The 27,131-nt window shown below is 39.6% G+C and overlaps 1 protein-coding gene across 2 annotated transcripts in view; it reads left to right on the forward strand.

Moving 5' to 3' along the window:
* Positions 1–201: 201 nt before the first annotated feature.
* The window catches only part of STARD13 (StAR related lipid transfer domain containing 13), a gene marked incomplete at both ends in the record, with an annotated part of 256,349 nt that continues 229,419 nt past the window's right edge, over positions 202–27,131 (forward strand). For both annotated transcript variants that reach the window (XM_080612400.1, XM_080612401.1), the window contains one exon: positions 202–1,273. In XM_080612400.1, the coding sequence (XP_080468526.1) occupies positions 521–1,273 (753 nt within the window). The remainder of the gene's footprint in view (positions 1,274–27,131) is intronic.

Consider the following 27,131-nt stretch of genomic DNA (forward strand, 5'->3'; position numbering starts at 1 on the left):
ATCTTAGTAGCTTTTGGTGATTTAACAGACAATAAATATATAGTGAACAGAGGCATGTTTTGGTAATGAAATCTAACATCACCTTGAATGATTCTGAACCATTGTGTCAATAATCCGCATAAAGTCAATATTTAAAAACCATTTCTGCAGTTGCCAGTTCTTTCCTAGTCTCTAAGGTAAACAAGTCAAGGTTCTCATGTTTTAAGTTCATTTATTCTGCATACATCACATATTTTTGAAGAGACTGGTAAGCAAATCTGATATGGGAATTTCATGTTTCAGGATTCCTTTTGTTGCTGCACTTTTATTGTTGCAATCAGGTTACCATTGGTTTTTTGTTTGTTTGTTGTTTTTTTTTTCCAGGAGTAGAGAGGATTTAGATGTTTTGTATGAGAATCCAGGCATTCATAATGATGGTGTGATCATGGCTTTGAAAAAATAAGAACAGATTTCCTGGCTACACATGCAGAGTTATGTTTCTTAAGAAAATCAAGAATGAAGTCATTCTGATCTTTGATGGATGAAACTCATTGGAATGGAAACTAATATCTATAAGGAAGAACAGGGCTCACCTTATCTTACAACTGCCAAATGCCTGGGGACTCCAAGGGAAGCAAAGTATGAAGAATACCAAAGAAAGGTAGAAAAACAGTCAAGTCCATCTGAATTACAGAATGTTTTACTGGAACCTGAGTTGAGTTTGCTGTCTGCGTCATCCTTGTTGGATCTAAGTGAGACATCCTTGCAATCTGGCACGGTTGCAGCGTGTGTCTGTGCCACCGATCAGTCTGAAACAAAGCACATTTGTGAAGAATTACTCTGTTCTTCAGGGCACAAGCCAAGGGAAGATCCTTTACACCTTCCCTTGCACACAGAATGGCCAGTCCTAACAGAAAAAAATTCAGACAAGAAACCAGAAAGGAGTCATGAGATCAGAGTCATAAAACACAAACCAAGTGCTATCACATTTTCTGATTTTGAATTTTTATCCCATGAAGGTAACACTAAACTCCATATTTGTGAGGCAGGAGAAGCAGGTGATTTTTCATCTGAAGAGGAAGAAGCAGATGGTAGACATGATGATGCATTTACGGAACTGCCACTGTATGAGGCATTTTTCACTTGTCTTCATGGAAGGAATGTTTCTCAAAGAAAGCAAGCTAAACACGAACTTACCAAGGATCCACACATCTGTCATTTAGAAAACTGTGATGATCATTCTGAGAAGGAATTGAAGTACCATGACAAGGAAGAAAAACACATGGAGCTGGAGGTAATACAACCTACTCTTTTGTTCCAAGTGTGTTTTAAATAAGTGGTATAACTTAAGGTTAGTTAAAAGGAGTTGTGCAAATTGTTATGCAGTGGTAATTGATGTGAATTATATAATTAAGGATAAAAACCTCCAGTAAAAGTATACTAGGTTTTTTTATTGCATAGATCTATTACTTCAGGTTGGCCACACTTACATTAGACTGAAACTCAAATTTGGTTTTCTGTTTTCCCTTGCTTCTCAAAATGAGAACATTGGCTCAGTTTTCCATGCTCCTACAAGATCATATGTCATGCCACGTACAGCATATATTCCCTGTGTCTATGGACTGTTCCAAAGGGATAGAGCTCAGGTTTACTGTAGTGGCACTGTAGCACTGCGCCGCCTAACCCACAGTACTGCTTCTGCTAAATACTGTTTTCTCTATTCTTGTTTCATTAAAATAATATGGAAGACAGGTTACAATCTGGTCTATATATAAAAAGTAAAATAAACAGGTTTTTTTGTATCTGTGCTGGTACACCTCATGATGCTCTACAGACCTATGTCCAAACCAAAAACATAAGCTTTAAGAGAAAATTAAAAACACACTGTAGTAACAATCATCCAAGTATAACCTTTCCAGAAAAAAAATGGGTTTTCCTTTTATAACATAGAGTAGCTTCATTGATTTTTGATTAAATAAAAGAATTTGGTCTATAATGTCCACAATAACATCAAAATTATGGTACACAATACTTAATTACTTCTCCTCTTTAATACTAATCTATTTCCAATTTGGAGGGACTAATTCTGCCCTTAACTGAGTAGAAGTTTTGTGCTGTACTTCATACACATCCCACGTTTACTGCAGAAACACATCAGCCTACAGAGAACAAAGCCAGATTCTTAAATTATTTTCTCACCAGCTAACATTATGAAAACAAGGCCCAAAGATGGTTTCAAAAAAGTGCACATTTTGATGCAATACTGACCCTGAGAGATTAGTGTGACACATGGTTTATTAAATAATTGCATTGTCACTCTACTCTAAGCCAAGTCTTGCTTCCTCATTTACTCAGAAACATTCCCATTAATATAAATATATATCAAAATGCATATGCAACATCCCTTGGATTCCTTTTACTGAAGGTCGTTCCCATAGATAAAAGGGAGAGGCCAGGGGCTGTTGTCGCTTAGTTTACTTTATGCCTATGCCATAAAATAAACTCAAGCATGCAGCTTGTAGGTGCAAAATAATGGATTATAAATTGCCAGACAAGCATGTGAAATTACCTAGTAAATCTCAGTGAATGTGTCAAAACATTTCAGAAACTGTACAGATGCAATGATGCAGTCCTGGGTTTGATTTTTTTTCTATGTAAATAAGTATGTATCATTCTAGGAAAGCCTCCAAGAATTTGAAAAAAAAGATTATCTTGTCTCTCAAATTTTAGCAGCAGTCATGCATTACTATTCAGACTAAAACTCTCCCCCTTACTCTGGTTGAAGCAGATGTATGTCATTGTCAAGTTACTTATTTCTATTATTTAGAAATGGGGCCATGGAAAAATGTATTTCTAGTGGAAAGTAACCAAATAAAGACAGCTTGGTCTAAAAATGTTTTCAAAAGCAACCATTACTGCTAAGCCTTAGATGTAAAAATAGTGTAACAAACATTTCCTTGGCCATACAGATACAGGCTATCACACCCTGACTGAGACCCTAGCTAAATCCTTGCTACTAGAGTTCACAGTGAAATAGTGATTAGGATCTACCCTGCAGGGGCATTCCTAAGTAAATGTACTTGTTACTGACTGCAAATCTACTGTTCTATGTCTAGAAAGGAGGAAAGGCTGTCACCTTCTCCAGGCTGGGGAGCACTGGCCATTGCAAGCAGTCCAAGCAAAGCCAGTGTCCAAATCTCTTCCTTAATAGCTGTTACATGCATTTAAGTGGTAATTGTTGAACTTCTTGTTTCAGTCTAATATATAAACAGAGACAAATCTCCGAGTACACTGAACAGTAAATAAGTAGAAGGAAGATGGAAAAAATACAACTTGTATATGCTGCCAACTTTGTCACAAGCAGAAGAAACTGCTGAAAACAATTCATGCAATGGTGCCCATTAAAGAAAAGCTCTTTTTCCAAAGACATACAGCATCTGCTTGTTCTAAGTGGCACAAGATGAATGATACTTCTGTTCAATTTATGAATTCAGTGTGGTCCCTGAGTTTCCACCCTTAGACCAATCCCATATGTATTTCCTGTGCTTTCTCATCAAGTCTAAATTGGGCAACCTTTTTTTCCTTGTCAGGAGTCTATAATCAGTGGTACATTTAACGCCTAAATAGAGTTCTTAAATTAAAAATAAGATCTATTTCAACTGGGAAACAAAAGTTTGAAGATTTAAAACCCAGTCTATATACATGTCTGAAATATTGTTCACATTTTTCTTTTTAGGATGGTGATCTAGGTAGCATTGTTGTTAAGACATCCCTGGAGGTATTTAAAAAGACATGTAGACATGGTGCATAGGGATATGGTTTAGTGATGGACTTGGCAGCGTTAATGATTGGACTCAATCATAAGGGTCTCATCCAACCTAAATGATTCTATGATCCTGACTGTTTAATTCTGTCCAGCGGTTTTTTCGGCAACTCTGAAGTACTATCTTGAGCCATTCTCCCTGCTAGTTTTACTTCAAGTCTTCATATTAAGCAACATATTCTCTTTATGCATGCAGCCAGCTCAGTATACAGTGGCAATAAAGTATTTACAATAGCTTCTGAAACATAAGATTTTTCTAGATTGCCATTTCTTCTAACTGTACTGAGCAGAACATAGCTGATAACCGTATTTAACCAGGAACTACTATGCGACTTTACATCAGCAATCTTAATTCTGTGCTTACATAGTCTCAAAACAGTATGCTACTTCCAGAAGTAGCACTTCAGACAAGTCAGAAACGGAAGATATTTGACAGATACTACGCAAAAAGAAGTATTATGAAATCATACCCTTGACAAATTCAGTTGTCATGGATCTTCCCTCACCTCAGTGATGGTATAGAAATCATAGAAGGTGCTGCAAAGTTGTAAGCATAGTCTTACCAACATGACAGTGAACTGGAAATTCTCCCGGGGATAGTTTCAAAGGATCTCTTTGGGGAGCCCATATTAGCTACTGTCACAGCCAGAAAGGTTTCTTTCACTGTTGATATGATTTAGAGCAATTAAGTGAGTTGTCACAGCTTCCTCTATTGTATTAGAGAGAAGAGGGCAAGCCAGGAAGCCCAGACGCTGGAAAGAAACTGCTTAGAGCTAACCATTGGGACATGGTAGGTGTTCCACAGTCCCTCTGCAGCCTCTTGGTGTCTGTGCCAGGACCACATGCTGGATATCTCTCACCACTAGACTTTCAGGACTCTCCAAATTAGTCCTCTTCTCAGAGCTGCTGCTTGATGGAACACAATCACTGCTTTCTAAAACATATCTAGAAAGGTTTAAGATGTAAGTGTTGGCAAGTGCTGCATATAGGTGTAACTTCCAGGAGAATCCTACAAAAATAACTGTTTCTTAAAGAAAAAAGAGTCCTTCCTGCTTAAGGAGAAATCCGTGAAATGAGCATCCATCATACTGCTTTCCCCTGCACTCTACTATCTCTGCTGTGTAAGCTGGTGAGCTGCGTGTCAGGCTCCAGAGCATCAAATCTTCTAGCCCTTCCTTACACGGGAGTCTGAGAGACCTATATGGGGCTTGAGTTGTACACATACTTACATCATGCCTTTTTCAACACACTTAGGATGATCTAAACCAAACCTGCTTTTTGGTTTAAAGCACGGTGCTGATGATCTAATATTTGCGGTGAAGTATCACCTTGTTCACTGGGTCAAAGAGTGAGTACCACTCCCTAGGAGTAAGAGAGACAAGATGACCCAAAGAGATAATTTTAGGTAATTAAGGTAGTATTCACAATGACTATCTTTGTTGGGATTTCGCCTTCAGACTATAAACTCAAAGACTTTTGGAGGAGGCTGCACAGTCATGGGAGCAGCCAGTACAGTGTCAGGAGACCCTGTCTCTGTATACAGCACTGGGTAGTGTTAATGGGGTAGCTGTGCCGTCACCTTTCACCATGAGTAAATCTTTGTTTGAAGTAAAACTGGAGTATTCTAAAGGAGATTTGTGAAAGCTCCATTGCTTTTGACATTTAAAGCTCAGGCAGCTGAACTCTGGAAATGGTTACAGAAAACAGCCTTTTACTGGCAGGAAGATGGATGATTTGTCTTTCCAGTTTCTTTTTCCTTGATTATTCACTTATTTTCATTAATTTCCTTGTTCCATCCTTGTACTACAGTTAGGTAAATTTTATCCTTATTATACAATAATTACTGAGTGACAAGTTTAATAATCATTGTATCACCTTAGATCATGAGAGTTCAGATTCAGGCTGGAATAATTTGCTGAGATGTAATACGGAAGTTTCCATAGCATCTGTCCTGTATTTTGTCTGCTTCTGGCTTGTGTTTTCATTCTTCTTTTCACAAGCACCAGAAATTCACCAAAATAGCAAGACAAGATAAATAGACAAGACCTGCAGGAGGAGATAAACACACAAAAAATTTATTCAAAGCCATATTCTTTGAAGTTATGATTCCTTAAATGATATGTATTCTTCTGTGTGGCTTGTAACTATTTTAATCAAGTAATCATACCCAGTGGGAAAGGAATCAGAATTTTTTAAGTCTCTGACAATGAATTTGCTTTATTCAGATTAGACTGAGTTCATTCAATTTACATGATCAAAACAGAGCAGCAGTCAAGCCTACAACTATGATCAGTAACTGGGCCTGCCAAAATAAACTTCCTGCCCTTACACTTGAATAGCTTAAACTCTGCTAAATCCTTGTACCTCTTGTATTCCTGCTCAGTGCCTTGCTTAGCCACTCTGAAGCACTTTTCTGAGAGGTACTTTACTGTTTTCATTAATGAGGCACTGCAACAGAGGTGGAATTTAAGCTATCTGAAAATTGCCCTGCAACAGTTTCTTCTTCTCTAATTCAGTTGTACAAGAGCAAAAACTAGAAAAGAACATATTAGAGTGAAGCACAAATTCCTTCTCCCATTCCTCCCATACTTGGGAAATTTTTTCTTATCTTTACCTTATGAAACTGAGACTCTAAAACTAGGGGAGGAGAAGGGTTTCAAATTTGTCATGACTTCTTCATGAGGAATAATACGGTTGTTATTATTATCTCCTTTTTGTTCATCTTCTGCAGACATGGAATATCTATCCAGGTAGGAGAGCTAAGTGCTGAAATAACAATATCTATGGAGAACAGAGTAGGAGCTGAGGAGAGGAGAATGGGAAATTACTTGTCTAAGACAGGAGTGATGTACTGAGCTTTGTGAATTCTAATTTCTTTTGTGTGTCTGTGAGGTTTGCACTTTCTGTATTAAAATTACACATTCTCTAGAGCTCATAGGTGAAGACACTGTGAGTTGAACTTTGCAAAAGTTCTAGTGTTTACGCTTGTTTTCTGCCTGCTTGGAAAATGAGTTGGGGAACTGATGATTACTTTAGCAATAATGCATTATTATTAGTCAATACATAACTACAACAGCTTTTAATAATAAAGTCAGATGAATGCTGACTTAGGGACTTTAATTATTAGGTTAAAAAATATTAATTTTGCAAATTTGAGGGACTAATGATGAACATAGCATTTTTTGTATAGGGTACATTTTTTTCTAATTTGTTATGTCCTTATTATGAATAGAGTGAGTTATACATATTTGTTTCTTCAGTGGAAATTAGCTGCATTACTGTGAAATTATAGGAACTTTGGAAAATAACAGTAAAGTTATAACAGGAACAGTAACTTAAAGATATGCTGAAAGATCATATTGAAGAGAACTGGTATATTGGAATAATGTAGGAAAATGTAGATAATATCAAAATGACTGCCCTTTATCCCTTCAGTGTAGTTGCATGCTGCTTGCATGTTTTAATAAACATGCATCATTCACTGTTCATTAGAGAATTAAAAACAAAAGTATACTCTCCCAGAAAAGATGCACTTTCTTGCCATCAGTAGAAACCTGTCTTTCACATCACAGGACTGCCTTCAGCAGCTATCAGTGGCTGCTGGGTTGACTTCAGAGAAAACACAAGCACTCTGGTTTTGTAAAAAATGTCTTATGAACTATTTTCAGCAGTCCCGGATTGGGACTCTCAAAGAAAAGTTGTAATACAAGGGGACAAAATCTGTCCTTTTTCAAAAGAAAGCTGATAAACCTCCATGTGACAGGAGGACTAGCACTCGGAAAATTCAGAGGGCTTTTCTGCAGCTGACCCTTCATGCAGTTTGAAATAATCTGTGGTGCAGAATATCATCACTCTCCAAAAATGTATAGCACACAGTGTATATGGTATATATTACCTATATAGTGAGATTCTGAGAAAGCTAAAATTCTGGACAACTAATGAAGAAAATCAGATAATTACTCAAAAAGACAACCCCCCTTGACTTTCAAACTCCTTCAGAGAATTTACAAAGTACCTTTCAGCTTGCTGCTGAATTAGGCAATATCAAATTACAGAAAGTGAGGTTATTGAGTTGCATTGCATTGCACAGTGTGAAACCCTCGCGCTGTTCATGTTAACATGTAGAACTCTGGTCCTTAAGTAATTTTCATAACATTATGAAAAATCTTTAGGCTATCAGGTTCCAAAGTGCGACTATTTGCCACTCATGTCTGACAAAGCTTTTATTCTGCCCATCCTAGCTGTAGCTATCCTACTGAGAAGATAACTGTGCTGCTGCTGAATCATGTTGTACAGCCTCATTTTTGTCCCACATGCATGTGTTAAGAGGTCCCATGAACAAAATTTTGGGAACTCCTGGTTTAGCCTGTTCGTAAGTATTAGTGCATAGTTTATATTTATATATAAAGCTTCAGGAGAATAAATAGTAAACACAAGTAGTGTATTATACTACATAAAGAGAGTACACATCATATGTAACTTGGGTTATGATTTTTTCAGATACTGACTCCTTCATTTGTTGTGTATTTGAATACTTCAGAATCACATGGCTACCTCAGGAAACACCAACATTACTACTGCTCTTGCCAGAAAGCATAAAAATAATTTATAAAAAACATGTATAGTTGCATTAAGCCCATGAAAGAAGTTTATCAAGATTCTTCTTTACAAATATTTTAAAATATCTGGAACCTGTGCCATGTAAGAGCATTCAAGTGTTTCATATAGCTCTACAGAAGCAGAGCAGAAGTCAACAGAAAATAAGCCCTGTCTAAGTCAAGGCTCTGATGAACCACATTCCTGTCAGAGCACAGGAACAGGTACCTGTGACAATTACAGACTGGGTCCTAGGTGGGGGGAACCAGAAGAAATGTGCAGAAATCTGTTAATCTGCTTGTCATTGAAATTAAGATATTCTTTCAAGGTGCAGATGGAGATTCTGGATAAACTGTGGGATGGGCAGGAAGCAGAACAACTTGAGACTGGAAACTTGAGCAAAAGATAAGAGGACCAGTCTGGGTTGTATTTTCAAGCTTGTTTGGCTGATAGGTGAGGAATTGGTATGCTTTTCAAGTCCAGCAACTGAACTGTAGTATAGCAAAAAAACCCACGAAAAACAAACAAACAAAACCTCCCAAACCATAAACCCCAGAATGTTAGGAATTAACAACCTTGCAAAGTTTCAAAGTATATTTCATAATATGTCAAAGTTCTTGAGCAGGAATAAGAAAAATGAGTTACAAGTTTCCTCATGATTTTTTGAAATTTTGTGGCACTTCCATAAGACATACAGGTAACTCATGCCCAGTTAATAAAATCAGACTCTAGTGCTATACCTAGAATCCTTCTGTCCTTCTTTGTGTGAAATTCCAATAAAATAATGTTAGCTTGATACTGTAATGGACATATTTCCTTGGTAGTACTATGGGACCGTAGAGTGTCATGATTTTACATACCCAGGGACCTATGATCGTTTTGGTACTTGCCACCAGTTATCATATAACCAGAGATCTATGCTAACGCTGAGTTCCATGCTTGGAACAAATTCAGAAAAAAATAAAAACTTTTTTAAAATGTAGCAAACTTCGTAGAAAATTTTGGATTATATATCTGAGATTTCATTTTATGACATTCTTGTGTGGTTATTTGTGTAGAAGAGAATGTCATCACCCTCAAGAGTTTTCTTAACAATCACTCCAACTGTGGAATATTTCAAATTCTAATAAAAATGGAAATAGACAGCTCTTACCTATCCAAGTTTTTGTCAAAACTGAAAGTCTTGCCCAGTTTTAAATTATCTCAGAGCTAAGACTTCTGCAGTGCAGCAAAGGGAAACCTCCTCTGAATTAGCTGGGAGTTCTCCAGAAAGAAAATGAAGAGGACATTGAGGCCAGCCCCTGTATTTGGAACATTTTTCTTCCAGAAATAAACTTCAGTAATATCTCACCAGACTTTTGGATTGTTTTACTAGTGTCTCTGGCAGTTAGATTTTCAATCCAATGTTTCGAAAATTGGGTCTAGAATAGGTAATTTTCAGTGTCAGAGATTTAACAGCTTATTTATACTGTGTATTAAAGAAATGTTGTCTGGCCTTAATCTCATCTTTGTGATGAAGTAGTTAGTGATGCGGTATATAACCCACTGTAAGATTTGCAGTTAGTATTTATTGTTCCTATTCAAACAGTATAATGGTGAAATTTCAGTAGCTATGTAATGATGATTTTGCACTATAGCAAAAGCCTTTGCAGTTAGTCTGGGGATGGATTTCCTTAAATTAAAATGTCAAAAACACCTGCTAAGCCTGCCAAGGAACAACACTGCAACTTGTATGTATTTCATTCTATAATAGGTATATTATACATCAACAAAAAGAGCACAAAGCCAGTAACTAGAAAAAAGGAACTAGAGACTGCTTTTCATTAACATCATGCCTCACCAAGGTCAGTGCTTGTAATGAGAGAAAGCAGAGTACCCGGTATTTATGCAACTAAGGGTGTAGATTCTGAGAGTTTTCAAGGTGTACTTTTATTTGCTTTATTATCGAAGTTTACTAAGATATTATAAATAAGTGTAGATATATTGAAAAAATCAAGTTTTGGAGACAGAAGATGACTAACCTAAAAAGATTACCTCTGGAAGACAAAAATACTCTACAAACTCTGGTTTTTTTGTTCATGTTTTTGGGGTTTTTTTTAATGGAAGTTGCAATATTATCATGTATCTCTTATGCAAGAGGGCTGTCAAGATAGCCATCCATTTTACGTTTTGTATAGTGCAGATTACCTGCTATCTTGATTTGTCCAAGCCTTGTAAGGACTTAACAGTTTTAGTCTTATCTTGAGGAACATACAATGCCACCGAAGTAAATAAAAATAAATAAATAAGTAAAGGAATGCTAAAGGAGAGAAACAGGTTTCAAAAGCCTTCACGGGAAACCCCCAGTATTCCAAGCAAGCAGGGACAAACTCAGTTCTCTCTGAAGTAAGGCAAAAATGCATTAAGCAGGTTCAGAAAATGTTTTTGAAACTAAACTTTTCAGACATGACAAAGCCTGTATTTTGCTTGTGAATGACAGACAGGAAACTCTAAAAGTGCCACTTCAATGTTCTCATATAAAACTTCTTTAAATAATTCACCATTAATACAAACAATAAATAACAGCAAACTCTAAAATAGTCAGAATTGCTATAAGTTGTAATGTATTCATTCACAGGTTTTATCCCAGATCACCTTCTCTCATGCACAATGTTTCCAGTTTTGTATAAAGTTTTTACAAAGATGGGTTTAAGTTGCATTAAATGAAATGCAGATATTTAAGCTAAAAAAAGACTAGGCCTTCTTGATGTGTGTTCTTATTTGGAAATTGTGTGCAAATGCTAAGGAGGGGTCACACAAGCAGCTCAGGATGCACAACATTTAATTCCAATGCAAATTAAAATGAATGTGAAAGAGCACAAAAGTATAAGGTTGAAAACTGGACAAAATTAAGAAGGAAAATTCAGGTTTTGCATCCAATTTAAAATTGGCAGTATATAACAAAAGAACCCCAAACCTTCTAGGTAATGTGACAGATAAATGCATTCAGTTTTGCAAAGGTAAAAGTAATTATTTTTAAATTTGGGGCTACTCCAGTTCAGAAAAAAACTCCCCAAAGATTCAGAATCCTCCATGACAGTGAATGATTCCTTAGCCAGGGTGTGGTATGTCAGGAGCCTCCAGCAGCTTGCTAGGTGGGCGACTAAAAGGTTTGTGTAGCTTAACTGGCAAGTAAAGGTATTTTCCCCAGAGGAAGCTTGTCAAAATTAAGCTGTCCTTGAAAAGTAATTCAAGTTTGATGAATTGACAAATATCAATTAAATTAAAACAAACTCATCACTTACTTAGATTCCAAATGAAATTGCTATCACTTTGGCATTTTAAATTTTATATTCAAGCACACGTTAGGGGGGCTGCAACTACGCTGGTTTCTATATTGTCTATCCAGCTTTTTTTCCAGGAAAGCTAAACTATATATTAATAAGTTTATGCACATTCTCACTCTTAAGTGTGCTGTAGCCCATTTCTTTTGTTGTTTGGGGCTTCTGTTTGGTTTTTGTTTCTTTAAATATGGTGCCAATATCACAACAGGACTATACAGAGGTGAGCAGGATTGGAGAGCCATTGGGAGAGCTTGCCACTGTTTTAACATCCTCAAGTGGATTAAAACAAACTAGTAAAATACAAACTATGGTCCTTCCAAATTTTGTCCTGGATGTAGCCCAAGTGCTAATGCAGCACATAAAGCCTTTTCCACAAGGGTATCTTCTTAAACCTGCAAGTCTTGCAGTTTTACATTATACTGCATTGTGCTAAGAAGATTCTGCTTATTATTGCTATTGTTAACTGTCTTGCATTTCAAAATACGCTTTTTAAACTTTGTTTGAAGTACATAATTGGAGGAACTAATTGAAATCCTGCCCACCTTGAATTAGGTTAGGAATAGTTTCTTTTCAGTTATTTGCCAGAGTTATGTCAATAGATCTTTTTATGTGGATTTTTGTGGATGATGGAGTTTTGCTAAAGTATTTCATATCGCATGGAACTGAAGTAATTGTGAATAGAAAATATCACTTCTGATCATCATACACCAGCAGGGTTGGGATTGGTTTTTTTTGTCTTTCTTAAAATTCTCTGAATAAACCCAAACAATGTTTTGCCATTCTTTTTAACAACCGTTACTTTTCTAAATATAAATAAAGCTCACCAAATACCTAAACATTCATAAACAGAATATTCAAATGCTTTCAGTTATGGTACTTCACAAAGAGCCCCGCAAGTGTAAATAACATTAAAGTATTCAAAATATAATGTGTATTAGAACTGGAAGTCAATAACTGTTAGGGTAAACCTCTGCATGGTGAAACACCAGGACAGGCTCATGATTACAGCTTCATCTGCCTCAGAACATCTTTAGTGCATTTGTGTCTTGAAGATTTTGCAAAATTCCTGTAGGTTTATAGAAGTAGCTGCTACAGATCACTCCCCTCTCTCAACACCCCTCATTCTAGCAGAAGATGTCTGAAGCAAGGAATGGGCACCATGCCTGAACCTTAAGGCTCTGGTCACAGTAGTCATTCCTATTTAGTGACCATCATACTCTTACAGTAAGACAGATTTTTCTGAGCTCTAGGCCACATTTTTCAACATCTGTGCTATACGAAAATATTTATCTGGTATAAGCAATGTGGTTACATTCTCTGGGGATACAGAAATTATTCTTTTCCTCCAAGAATGATGCCTAAGGCTGCTTTATCAAAGCAACTTTTCTTCAAAATTGAGATCAAACAGATTTGTTTCACAGAATCAACATGGTTGATTTTGACAACTGAGTTACCTTTTTCCAAAGCTAAAAAGGACATGCTAAAATCTATAATCACTATTCTGTTTCTGTTTATGATTAAAAAAGCCATGAAAACGAACCTTCATAAAGGTGTCCAAGGGGAGCAAAATATGAAAGTCAATTATTATGCAGTAATAATACAATATTTCCACATACTTCACCATTAGTTTTTTGGGGTTTTTTTATTCTAAAAAGACAGGGCTTCAGCTGTTTACAAATACCATTAATGGTTACAAATGTCATGAATTGTTAAGTTTCTAAAAGTGTTATTGATCACTCACATGGTATTTGTGTCTGTTTCTGATCTCTGAAAGAATAAATACAGTTAGAATTCTGAAAACTTTAAGCAGATAACTAGCATTAATAATTAAAAATGTAAGACAAAACACATACTACATAAATTAGAAAGGGATCAAGGAACATATGCATGCACAGACAGATGACTGTTCTTGTGCATTATGTGAGGATCTTAAATTCATCATTTAAACTCCACCTACTTCTTTCAGCTTCTTAGTTTCTACATTTGCTATGGGTATTTTGCCATTTAGAGGAAAAAGAGCATTAACTACAACAGATTATTATAACAGCGCAACCAATAATCCAGCTTTTAGCATAGGCAGGTAGCAGAAACATATATACCAGTTTACCAAACAAAAAGTGGTGGAAAAAAGAAAGAAGCATGGAGGAGTGACTTGCAGTAAGTGTCATCCTGTGGCTTATTCAAAACTTTATCTACAAGACTATACACTTCTTCAGGTTGAAAGCTGTTGCCGGTTTTATCAGGGAGGGAGAAGTGAAATCTGACCTCTGTGATTAAAGCAATTAATTTTAATCTAAAATTTAGATATTTAAATATCTGTGGTTCCTAATCCTCCACTGGGCCTGGTGGAGTAGGCTGCCTGCTCTCATAGTTTAATTTTCTTTCCAGATAAACCAGGGATGTGGGAGGAAGACAAGAGGGAGCGGGAGTAGAGATCATGCACACCAGATCTTGCCTCAACATGGAGTTAAGACATCAGCAGAATATTATCTGGACCTAGGTGTTAGGGAACATATCCAGTTTCCTCATTATAGAGAAAGCAGTCTGTCAAATGAAGCACATAAATTCCTTACAGAGTCACAGGAAAGACACTGATGTCTTTGAAGAGCTCCAGAGGGAGATCCCATCTGATTAAGTACAGGCATTTTAGAGACTTACACAATGAAAAGAAAAATGTGCCTCTTCACTGATTTCTCTCACTTCCAAAAATTTGCACAAGGAGATTTATTTGTTCTATGATCACTGTTCTTGTGTCATTTTGACAGGCTTCTTATAATTGAAATGCAGCAACTTGTAAGCCCTCTCAAACATGCGATACAAAACATTAAAAATGAACAATGTACATGTACTATAAATGATACTTGGAGCCAGTTTTATCTAGTCACCCAGTATAATGATATTTCTGATTTCAACTGCATACTCAAACTTACTCCCACCTCCCTTCAACTTCAACCAATTCAAACCTCCTTTCTTAAAAAAACCAAAACCTGCTTGTGTGAAACAGTATCTTTAGTTACATTTTAGTTACAGGTATCTTTAATTTACTTCCTCACTCCTAATGATTTTTTTTTCTAGAAAAAGATTTTTAATTACGTACTTATCTGCTGCAATTTTGCCACATAAAATATTTTTTTCCTTCTACATTACTGTTCTTAACCCACTACACTTCACCCTGGCTGACATTCAGAAAGGAACTAACTACATCCCTGTCTTGGTCCTTGGCCACTATAGATGGGCTTCTCATGAAGTTGACTGAATTCATTGAGGCTCTGAATTCATTAGACTGACACCTAAGCAGAAGCTGTTGAGAAACCCCTTTGGAAAAAATATAACAAAAAAAAAAACAAAACCAAACAAACAACAACAAAACACCAAAACAAAAAACCCCACAAACAACCCAAACTAAAAACACAAACCAAAATATAACATGTGGCATGAGTGACATAAAGCTTATAAAATCATCAAATCAGAACTGAACCATGTATTACCTCCCTCACAAAGTATTTTTCTTCAGTTTCTTGATCAGGGACTAATTTCCCTCATGATGGAAAAAGTGCCTTTTATAAAATCAAGTGTCTCAGGTTAGGACATGAAAATTTATTGTCCTACTGTTTCTGCAGAGTTCACCTGATCACCCCACGATACTCTCAGAAAAGTATTGTTCCAGAGTGGTTTTCAGATTTAGGATTACCACACTGACATTCTGCAGAAGTAATGCCTCCCAGCTCACCCCTTTCAGCACCTCCGGCTGCTGCCCGATCCATTCCCCACCTCTCGGTGCTCTTCTGCCATACTCCATTCATAGAATCATAGAATCATAGAATAGTCAGGGTTGGAAAGGACCTTAAGATCATCTAGTTCCAACCCCCCTGCCATGGGCAGGGACACCCCACACTAAACCATGCCACCCAAGGCCTCATCCAGCCTGGCCTTGAACACCACCAAGGATGGAGCATTCACAACCTCCCTGAGCAACCCATTCCAGTGCCTCACTACCCTAACAGTAAAGAATTTCTTCCTTATATCCAATCTAAACTTCCGCTGTTTAAGTTTTAACCCGTTACGCCTTGTCCTGTCACTACAGTCCCTGATGAAGAGTCCATCCCCAGCATCCTTGTAGGCCCCCTTCAGATACTGGAAGGCTGCTATGAGGTCTCCACGCAGCCTTCTCTTCTCCAGGCTGAACAGCCCCAACTTTCTCAGCCTATCTTCATTCCTTTCCTAACATTTTTGCATTACCTCCTGTTTCCACCTCCCACTATTTTCTCCACACCTACTGATGTCTTCTCTATTTCCCTTTCCCCACAATGTCCCCAAATCCTGTGATCTGGAAAGAGACAACATGAGGTTTAGCTATCAGTATTTTCTCACTGCCTGGACAGTTAGCACACAGTCAGTCATTGGCAGCTTCTCAGAAATTATATGGGCTGATACCTCATCCTTAGCTTACAGTGGGCCATCATTTGAGTCTCCTGTGTCTATCCAGCCAGAAAATTTGATTAAACTTTGAAAAAGTTCAAATCTCTCTGATATTTCTTCCCATCTGTTCAAACTGGCTTGAAACTATTGAAAATACTCAAAAGTTGTGGGGAAAATGTCACAGCAGTTGAGCAACACCAAGAGAGAAGAGTATGATTTTGTTCTCTTAAAACACCAAGTAAAAAAAAAAAAAAATAGAAAAGAAAATACAAAATAATTACTTAAAGTATAATTACGTATAAGTACCATTAAAATATGATGGAAGGAGGAAAAAATTAAAACTATACATTCTGATAATGAATACTTAGGAAAGGTCTATTACAAAAAGTCAATGAAATTAGAAAACTAGACCATCCTGAAGGAAAAATTAAAAGAACTGTTTTCTAAAAGGTATTTACAAATAGTTTGATTGATGTGTTCCAATATGCTTTTTATTTATTAAGGAAGAATACAGATTGGCATTTTATTTATTAGCATTTGTATTGATTCAAATGACAAAGAACCACAATTGAAGTTAAGTTCCCCTGGCACTAGGAGCTGTACTGTAACATGATTCAAATTCAGGCTTCAAAGCCTTGATTCTCTGTTCTACCATTTTCTCCGGAGTCTCATGATGTCACAATAGGAAGCTGATCCTCCAAATCTGGATCTTGATGCTTTGCCAGACTTTACTCTTGGTAATTAAAGGATCTGTGATTGCAGCCTGACTTCGGCTTCCAGCATCCAGAGATTATATTCTTCTTCCCTCCCCACATCCTTCCCTTTCATGCCTCAAAATGTAACAGACTTCAAAGATAAATCTCTTCATATCACCAGAAAGACAAAAAGTGAGACTGTCCAAAACTGCCTACTAAGGCCCGTTACATCGAACCAAACAAGCAAAACTTGTTTTCAGAAATGCCTTATTTTAGATATTTTTGTCTTGAGCTGTGCTGAAATCTAGGAGTTTGAAGAGTTTTCTCTCGTCTAAAGTCTCCTTTTGTGTTCAGATATCAGAGCTGAGCTCAGGCTGTCTCACCGCTGAAGAGCAACCAACTGTCCCAAGGCAAACTGCAGTACAGTCTAATGGTTCAAATGCAATTACAAGTTCAGAGTTGTGTGCCAGTGTTGCCTAGCTTGGGTAATACGGATAACCTTTACATTTATAACTGTCTGGTGTTACCCATGCAGTTTCTATTCTTCATAAGACTCCTGAAAACCAGGCAATGTAACCAGATCTCAGATTTGACTTGTTTTTCTGAAGCTGAACAGAATCAGTCTTGATCTAGACAGCGTGATTTATTCTGACATGTGCCAGGTATTGCAAGGGGGTAGATTGTCTGCGTTGAACATTGTGGGTTTAATTTCCAGAAAGGTGTGTAACTATTTAGGACTGCAGTTAGCCCTTTTCAAGTGTAATGCCTGAATTGCTGTAGCTGTAGCTTTGAATTTAAAAGAAGTAGCTTCCACTACTGTGTGCAATGGCAAAAGAACTTCTGAAGAGTTGATTGTCTTTATATTACTTCTAAGCCCTGTCTACCTCTGCTTGGCTGTGCAGGCAAGGCAGCAGCAGGCTCCACGCACCAGCTCTGCGTGAAGGTCTTCCCAGCTCAAGCGGTCTTTCACACTGAGGAAACAGAGGCACGGCCCCATGGAAGGGTCATTTCATGAAGGAGCAAGGCCAGCCCCAGCTCTGGCAGTTGTTATACCAGCGCAAAGCGCGGGGAAGGAGCGAGGCGGGGAAGGAGCGATGCGGGAGGGCAGCTCGGCCTTCACGGCCCTGGCTCCCCGACGGCTCTTTACACTCGCCCCTGCGGCCGTTGGGGTCGCCGCCCTCAAGACAATGGGGTCGGGTCGGCGCTGCCGCTCCCGCAGGGCCGGCGGGAGGCGGCTCTGGTGCTCAGCGTCGCCCTCTGGAGGAATGGCTCCCGCTAGTGCGCGCAGCCGACGCGGCCGTTCTCAGACAGCCCGTGCGGGCGGCCCCGGCAGTGGGAAGGGGAGGAGCAGCGGACTCCCCGGGCCCTTCACTCAGCGCCGCCGCCACTGCGCCCCACGGAAACGACCACTTCCCCCGCGCACACCGGGGGCGCCCTTCCCTGCCGGGACGCCAGGGGGCGCCGTCGGGCGCACCGCTGGCCGCCAGGTGGCGCTGCCGCCCCATGAGCCGTTAGCTACCGCCCGCCCTCTCGTGTGCCGGCTCCGCCCGCCAGCCAGTGACGTCACGGCGGCGCGCGCGCGCACCTCCGGGCGCTGTCCGGGGCGCGAGCCCTGCCCCCCGGAGCGCGCGGGCTCCTGGAAAAGGCGGGCTCGGGCTGGGCGCGCGCTGCTGCCATTGTTGGGGGTGGGGGCGGGAAGCAGCTCCGCGCGCCCCGGCAGTCGCCGTCTCTTGAGGGAGGCGCCGCTTTTTCTGGGCCGCCAGCGGCAGCGCTGCGGCTCCGTCTCCACCGCGGCCGGGCGGCAGCGCCATTCCGAGCATGGCGGCTGGGGGGGAAGGGGTTGGGCCCCCGCCCGTGCCGAATGGCCGCGGAAGCTGCAGCTGTAGCGTGAACGGGAGAGTCCGCTTCCAAATGTGGCTTGAGCCTGCTCTGTGCCGTGCCGTGTGGTGCCCCACAGGGGGAAGGGCGGCAGCGGGAAAAAAAGGGCGTTGGTGGTGCTTCACCTCAGCCCCGCTTGGCGGGACTTGTCGGCCTGTGCCTTGTCGCCGACTGGGCCTTCGGGCTCCCTGGTGGTGCCACCACAGCCTCGGTGCACGTTGTGCTGTGCCCTGGAGCACAGGGATGTGGGGACAGCACGTCCCTGCTTGGGTGTTCTGGTGAAATAATGCTTCTGCAAGCAAAGGATGAGAAAAGAGTTCTTCACAGTTTTAGAGGATGCTACTGTAAAGCAAATTATTTGGGGCTAAATGTTGGAGGGATGTGAGTGAAATCTGGTATCTTGGAGGTCACAATGTCAACAAACTGCTTTTTAGGCTGAAGTGGAGAAAACGATCCATTGTTTCTCTGCTGGATGATTTTTGGAGGAAAAAGCCTTTGTGGTGCCTCTTATGGGATGGTGCTACTATTGTCCAAAATCCCAGGGAGATTCCATGCTGCTGTGAGAGTTGCTGGTTCAAAATGTTGATTTTTTTTTTTTTTTTTCCTGTTGATTCCAATGATATTATCAGTGTGGTTGTCATAAACACAAATTAAAGCACATGCCAGCTTTAATGTGGTGTGATTATACCCAGGCATCGCAAGACGTGCAGGTATATGTTATGCTGGTACAGCCGCAAGGACTTTTGTGGAATTACATTGGTATAATATGGGGAAGCTTGGCCAAAGCTTGTATACACAGTTGTACACAAACTGTAACTTTTCATAAACGTTCTTTGCTATTTTGGTTTAAGAGACAGCATAACTTGGCATGTTGTTAAGTAATGTGAAATAATACAGAGGTGTGTTAGCAATTACTGTTGCATTTATTTAAGAAAAATGATTTTTATATTACATAAATTTCTGAAATAGCATTAGCAATATGAGTTATGTAACCCTTGTTACTTTTGTTGCCCTAAAAGCCCAAGGAGTTCCAGGAGTGATTAATAGAGTCATGGATTTTTTTAAATATGCGTTTAAATATGTCAATAAGTACGTAAGGCATAGCAGATCCATAAATTGCATTTAGCTTGGTTTTGAATAATACTGAAGCCTGGTAGTTAGACCTCTGGATATTTGTGTGTCAAACTTCCAGTGAAGATCTGGGGGTTATGTTTAATTACTTTTCTGGGCCTGAGATGAATGCCCTTTGCCTATTGCTATCTTGATGAATATGGGTTCAGGGTATAAATTAGAAGGCTTACATTATATCAATTATCTGCCATTTTCTTGTTCTCTTATAATTCATGCTCCATTCTTTTCCCCATCACCACTTATTGTTAGGCACCAAAAATATCTTCTCTTCTGCCAAGCTTTTTCTTCTTTGTCCTTAAGTACTCATTAATTCCACTCTTTATTTTTCCCTTGAATTTCAGATTTCTGTTTAGAAGTGGATTTCTAAAGTTAATTTTTTTCGATAGTAGATCACAAGAACTTTGGGGCAGGGAACAATGTCAGGTTTGACAGAACTCCAGGAATGCTGTTGTATCTTGGAAAGAGTATTTTTTTTTATCCTGTTTAGTACTGCAGTCACTTTACCAGTGTTAAATATATCAGTAGTGGTTTTGGTGGTTTTGATGGTTTTGTGTGTAATGTAGGCACCAAAGCATGACCTAAGTATGACTTAAAAAATAACACATAGCTGAAGTTCCATACTACATGGAGGCGATCTCTATCATTGGTTTTCTTGGAAATTCTTTCACTCTATATATGAATTTTTAAATTACAATGACTGACAGGTACATAAACACATGAGCATTTTAAGGAAAAAATATTAAGTTTATACTTACCTACACAGAGGTTTGGGTTTTGGTTTTTTGTTGGTTTTTTTTTTAAGTATTCTGGCACTTAGATTTCCAAGACAGATTCTTTATTTACACATAGAAATTTCCCAGATATTACTTGGTGTCCATCTTTATCCTTAATTGTTAGATTCCACTTCATAATTCTTCAAGGAAACACTGATTTCGATATTTTTAGAAAAAAACCCTCATGGCCAGAGCAGCCATAAACTTCCAGGTTATGATACTGAGAACTGGGAAAACATCCTGTGTGAAATAACAGGAAAACAGCAGCTCCTTCCAAAAGAAGGGGGAGAATTTACATTTTCCATAATACATGGTTTGTCATCCCCAAAACATAAGGATTCAGGTTTCTTAACTGGAAGACATTACTCTGTTTTCTATCTTCAAGAAGAATTTCTGTTGATTTGTTTGTATGGGCATAGGTTCTCCTCTTACAGCTTTGTTGTGCAAAAATAATTCAAGACTTGTTGGACAACTCAGATAAATTATGTGTGATGGAAACAACTAAAATGTGTAGCCTGGGGATGAATTCCTGCTTGCAGGACTGGAAGACCAATATACAGTTCTTGTCAAAGAGCTTGCATATTTTATAGAACTTAGTTTTGCTCACAAAACTTTTGTGATGTGTCCCCCACAAGGTAGGTTCTGCAACTGGTAGAGTAGGTTTTCATGCTTGTTCGTCTTTGGCAAGATGGAGAGGAGGAGCTTGCTGCAAGCTGCTTGTACCTGTATTAAAGTGATGACTATTTTTCATCTCTTTGCTGATCTTTAAAATGGTTGAGAGAGCTGATACAAAATGCACCAGGCCAAAATAAAGCAGAGCCCAGCTCTTCTATGCCCTGGCTAGCACTAACTACACAAGTTTTGTAAAAAGAAAACCATTTCTTAAGAAAAGTTCAGCCATATCGTGTCTCAAAAGGCAGTCTGTAGGTGCAACTGAGCACAGAGGGGAGAAAGATCTGTAAGTTACCTATTCCAGTGTGTGGCTTTTTGTGGATTTGGTGATGTAAGACCCCTCAGCTTTTGTGAAACCCAGTCTGAAACACTATTGCTTAATGAACGAGCACTGTAGGAAGATACCCTTCTGTAACCAGCATGAGTAGGTTATGTTTTCCAAGGTAAACATGGTAGAAGTTAATGTATTTTGAAGTTAGTAACTTTTGGTGAAGATATTAAACATATCTTATTACCTGTGTATAAAAACTGTTTTGACATTCATGGTCACTAAATGTGATGTGCAGAAGATGGTGCCAAACTGAATGCAGATGGGTGACATCAGGAATTTAACTACTGTTTAGAGCAGGTGTTTGGGATATGGGAAGCACAGTTCACTTCCTCCACCTCACAAGGTGGAGAAAATAGTTGGCTAGATAAATGGTGACCTGGCGTCTGCTCTGGAGCAGCCAAAGGTGAGATAGCCCAAGAGGATAATTCGTGTGCTGAAATAGGAGCAGATGTCAATTAAGAAGGCTTGTCTGTCCATTCAGGTCCCAGTTCTGCAGTATGTGTCAGCAGTATGGGCTTGTCAGACAGCCTGTTTGCAAAATTCAGTGTTGCTTGACCATAATTTGTTAGAAGGTAGAGAATTGCTGTAGGCATTGTGAATTGGGAAAATAAATAATTTAATCATTGGAGCGAACCCAAATTATAATTTGATGTTAAAACCAACTACATACCTTTTTAAGTTGTCATGTTAAAAATGAGAATTCCAATGCAAAACTAGAAACAAAACAAACCTGCAACGGTTTTCATGCTAGGCTGTCTGGGCTGCTGCTCCACACCTTTTCTACAACTACATGCCTTTGTTTTCCCTTTCCTCTTCTCTCTCTCTGTCTTGGGTAAAACACCGTGCTGATACAGTTTGGCCTTCAGTCCGAGAAATTAGCTCAGGTTTCTTCATCTGGGAAATGTTGCCATAAAATAACATTTGGAGGGTATCAAGGTTCTTGTTCTGTCTAGTTTAGAGCAATAGTCCTTAAGGACTGATGAAGGAACTCTTGAGAGAGAGACAGGCCTACAGCATTTTACTTTATTTTACGCGATTGACGTTATCACTATGCAAGATCAATGTGTTGATTGCCAAATAAAGGCCAATTTAACAATTCAGTGGTTGAAAGATTAAAAGCTGTTATAAAAAGTAATTGAGTCTATTTTTGAGCCGGTATGAGTTTGTTTTTAAAGAAATAATCAAATACATGAAATGAGGTAGGAGTTGTGTTAAATTATTTTCTTGCAGTGCCACATTTTTGGGTTCTCTTTTCTCCAGTGTTGTGCACCTTGTAATTTAAAACCCCAAAGGTATATTCTTATTGTTCTATGTTTTGCAGCTCACATCCCCACAATAGTTTTCTGTGTTGTACTATATTCACTATTCAGAGACATAGCTTCTTGTTTGGGAAAACTGCTGTGATCCTAATACCCATCTTAGAGGAATATTTTGGGGATCGGGAGGATCTATATTGTTGAAAATTTTAGATGATGTCCCTGAAGACCTTTCATTTTCCCAGCAACTTAGCTATGCACATGGTTTTGCCTGCTGACTTGGGAGATTGAAGAGACTTTTCCTTGGTCATTTCAGCAGTATACGGTTACACAGTATCACAGTATCACAGTATGTTAGAGATTGGAAGGGACCTCAAAAGATGATCTAGTCCAATCCCCCTGCCAGAGCAGGAACACCTAGATAAGGTTACATAGGAATGTGTCCAGGCGGGTTTTGAATGTCTCCAGAGAAGGAGACTCCACAACCTCCCTGGGCAGCCTGTTCCAATGTTCTGTCACCCTCACTGAGAAGAAGTTTCTTCTCAAGTTTAAGTGGAACCTCTTGTGTTCCAGTTTATACCCATTACCCCTTGTCCTATCATTGTTTGCCACTGAGAAGAGCCTGGCTCCATCCTCATGACACTCCCCCTTTATATATTTATATACACTAATAAGGTCCCCCTGCAGTCTCCTCTTCTCCAAACTATAGAGACCCAGCTCCCTCAGCCTTTCCTCATAAGGGAGATGCTCCACTCCCTTAATCATCTTAGTTGCCCTGCGCTGGACTCTCTCCAGCAGGTCCCTGTCCTTCTTGAACTGAGGGGCCCAGAACTGGACACAATATTCCAGATGTGGTCTCACCAGGGCAGAGTAGAGGGGAAGGAGGACCTCTCTGGACCTACTGACCACCCCCCTTCTAATACACCCCAGGATGCCATTGGCCTTCTTGGCCACAAGGGCACAGTGTTGGCTCATGGTCATCCTGCCATCCACTAGGACCCCCAGGTCCCTCTCCCCTACACTACTCTCTAACAGGTCGTTCCCCAACCTATATTGGAACCTGGGGTTGTTCCTGCCCAGATGCAGGACTCTACACTTTCCCTTGTTATATTTCATCAAGTTTCTCCCTGCCCAACTCTCCAGCCTATCCAGGTCCCGCTGGATGGCAGCACAGCCTTCTGGCGTGTCAGCCACTCCTCCCAGCTTAGTGTCATCAGCAAACTTGCTGACAGTACACTCAATTCCCTCATCTAAATCGTTGATGAATATATTAAATAATACTGGTCCCAATACTGACCCTTGAGGCACTCCACTAGATACAGGCCTCCAACTACACTCCGCCCCATAGACTACAACTCTCCGGCTTCTGTCCTTCAGCCAGTTCGCAGTCCACCTCACTACCTGATCATCCAGGCCACACTTCCTCAATTTAGCTATGAGGATGCTGTGGGAGACTGTGTCAAATGCTTTGCTGAAGTCAAGGTAGACCACGTCCACCGCTCTGCCATCATCCATCCACAATGTTATTTCCTCATAAAGGGCTATGAGGTTGGTCAAGCATGACTTCCCCTTGGTAAAGCCATGTTGACTGCCCCTCATAACCCTCTTATCCTTGACATGCCTTAAGATGGCATTCAAGGATAAGGTGTTCCATCACTTTCCCAGGGATGGAGGTGAGGCTGACCGGTCTATAGTTACCCGGGTCCTCCTTCTTGCCCTTTTTGAAGACTGGAGTGACATTTGCTTTCCTCCAGTCCTCAGGCACCTCTCCCGTTTCCCAAGACTTGGTAAAGATGATGGAGAGTGGTCTAGCAATGACTTCCGCCAGTTCCCTCAGCACCCGCGGGTGCATCCCATCTGGACCCATGGATTTATGGATGTCCAGATTGCTCAACTGGTCCCTAACCCATTCCTCGTCGACTAAGGCAAACTGCTCCAGTGACCTGACTTCATCTGAGGTCTCAGGAGTACAGGGCTCTTCAGGACTGCCTCCGGCAGAGTAGACTGAGACAAAGAAGGCATTCAATAACTCTGCCATCTCTGTATCTTCTGTCACCAGGGCACCCATCCCGTTCACCAGTGGGCCAACCTTGCCTCTGGTGTTAGTTTTATCAGCTATGTATTTGAAAAAGCTCTTTCTGTTGTCCTTGACCCCTCTTGCCAGATTTAATTAGAAGTTGAAAGGTTGCTAACTGCGGAGTTTACTTTACCTGCTTTCCAGGACAAAGGTGCTTAAGTTACTGCCATAGTCCATCTAAAAGCTCAGTAAATATTTAAGCAGCACTATAGCGGGATATGAGGGAAATTTCCCTTTTATCTTCAATATAGAAGGCACACATAAGTCTATTGTAAGAATAAAAGTGTCCTTTGTATTCTAAGTACTTCATTTTTGGAAGGATTTTGTATAAGGAACCAATCTGGCTTCCTTCTCCAGCCCCTGTAGGCAAAGCCACCAGTGGCCAAGAGACTTTTTACACTGAACTGCTTTTGAGAACAGAGGAGCCTCATCAGTGCAGCAAGAGCAAAATATGGTATTTGGTCCCTGAAATACTTCCACAAAGTCATTCTTCGCAGATCTAGGCTGTACATCAGAGAGAATTCTATCTAAACTCATTTAGTATGAGGGAGGAGGGCTAAATAGCGTTGGTATTTTTTTATTTGGAGATTAGTAATTTATCACTTGAAGTTTTACAATACATAATTATCAGAACAATTGGACCTATTGAAGGTTTCTAAAGTGAAAGCCACAAGTTATCAGAAAAATTCAGAATTGTGTAATTTTCTCATAAACCTTCACTTGGAAGTCTTTCTGCTTACAGTATAAGATGAGGTCTGGCAGTGAGGTTAACCCCGACCGCTGGGTGTTCTATATGGACTTTTTCAGTTCTGCTGCATTCTTTCAGTTTAAATTTAGATTTGCTGGCAGCTATTTTGCCTATTGCAATAAGCTTCATGGGCAAAACATTGAAACAAATATGCTTTTTGTCACAGATGTTTTTGCTGAGTAAGATTAGTGAAGAGCACTTGAAAGCTGAAAATGGTGTAGAAACCTTTGGTCCAAAAGGCACTAACAGTTGAATGTCTGGAATGCGTTTATCTCTCAACTAAGGGAAGAGCAAGTAATTGTTTAGATGATGGACCATTATCTTGCCCCCAGTTTTACATCTGTAATTAGTTACTGGTAGTAATGAAATTTCAGCTATGTAGGTAAATACGGAATCTGGATATGAATGTGTACATGTAACAAAAACATTAAGCTTCTGTTCTAAAACTGGTTGCTGTAGGAAGTAGCAGCCTACCACTAAATTTTATGTTTGGCTGATTGCTATATGTGTCTTAGTAAATATTAAACAGTTGGGTTAATTCTTAATATACAGTAACTATCTGAAGCTCAATAGCTGCATTTGTAACAGCTTTAAGGAAGTGCATGCCACTGAATTTTATATTTAGCGCAGAGGATGATACTTTTGGTTTGTATTTCTATTCTTTTTTTGTCTAACCTGAGTATATGGACTATGAGAAAACCTTACAGCAAAGGAGTCCGCTTTCAAGGCCAATATATCATTTTCTGACTAACGTGTGACATGATCTTCATAGACAAGATTGCTCCACTTTGGAACATTTGTTTGATGAGGGGTTCTGTGGTCTCACTTTCTATTCTTGCTCATCTGTCTAGGATAGAATGAGAGGACACAGCCTCAAGTTGTGCCAAGGTAGGTTTATATTGGATATTCACCAAAAGGGTTATCAAACACTGGAACAGGATGCCCAGGGAAGTGGTGAAGTCCCCATCACTGGAGATACTTAAAAGATGCGTAGATCTGGCACTTACAGACATGGTTTAGTGGTGGAGTTGGCAGTGTTAGGTTTATGGTTGGATTGGATGATCTTAAAGGTCTTTTCCAACCTAAATGATTCTATGATTCAATAGTCCAAGGTAACATACAAAAAATATTTGTGTAAAGCACTCTGTCTCTAAATTTTTCAGGTTCTTCAAAATATAACAGCATGCTGAGTGATTATGACTCCACCAAAGGAGACCTTGAGAGTGTTTGGAAAGAAGTGTTCTCCCTGTACACCTTTTTAGGGAAAAACAATGAATAAAGCAGACCGTGATTCTTAGATAATTGAGTGAGATTTCTGTTGGTTTTTTGTTTTGTTTTGGTTTTTTTTTCCTGCTGAAGTACAGTACACAAAAGCTTCCAAAGATGCTTTCGCCCTACTGCCTCTGCAGTTGCTATGCAAGAATACACTG

The sequence above is a fragment of the Psittacula echo genome, assembly GCF_963264785.1.
Source record: "Psittacula echo genome assembly, chromosome: 3".
NCBI classification, from domain to species: Eukaryota; Metazoa; Chordata; class Aves; order Psittaciformes; family Psittacidae; genus Psittacula; species Psittacula echo.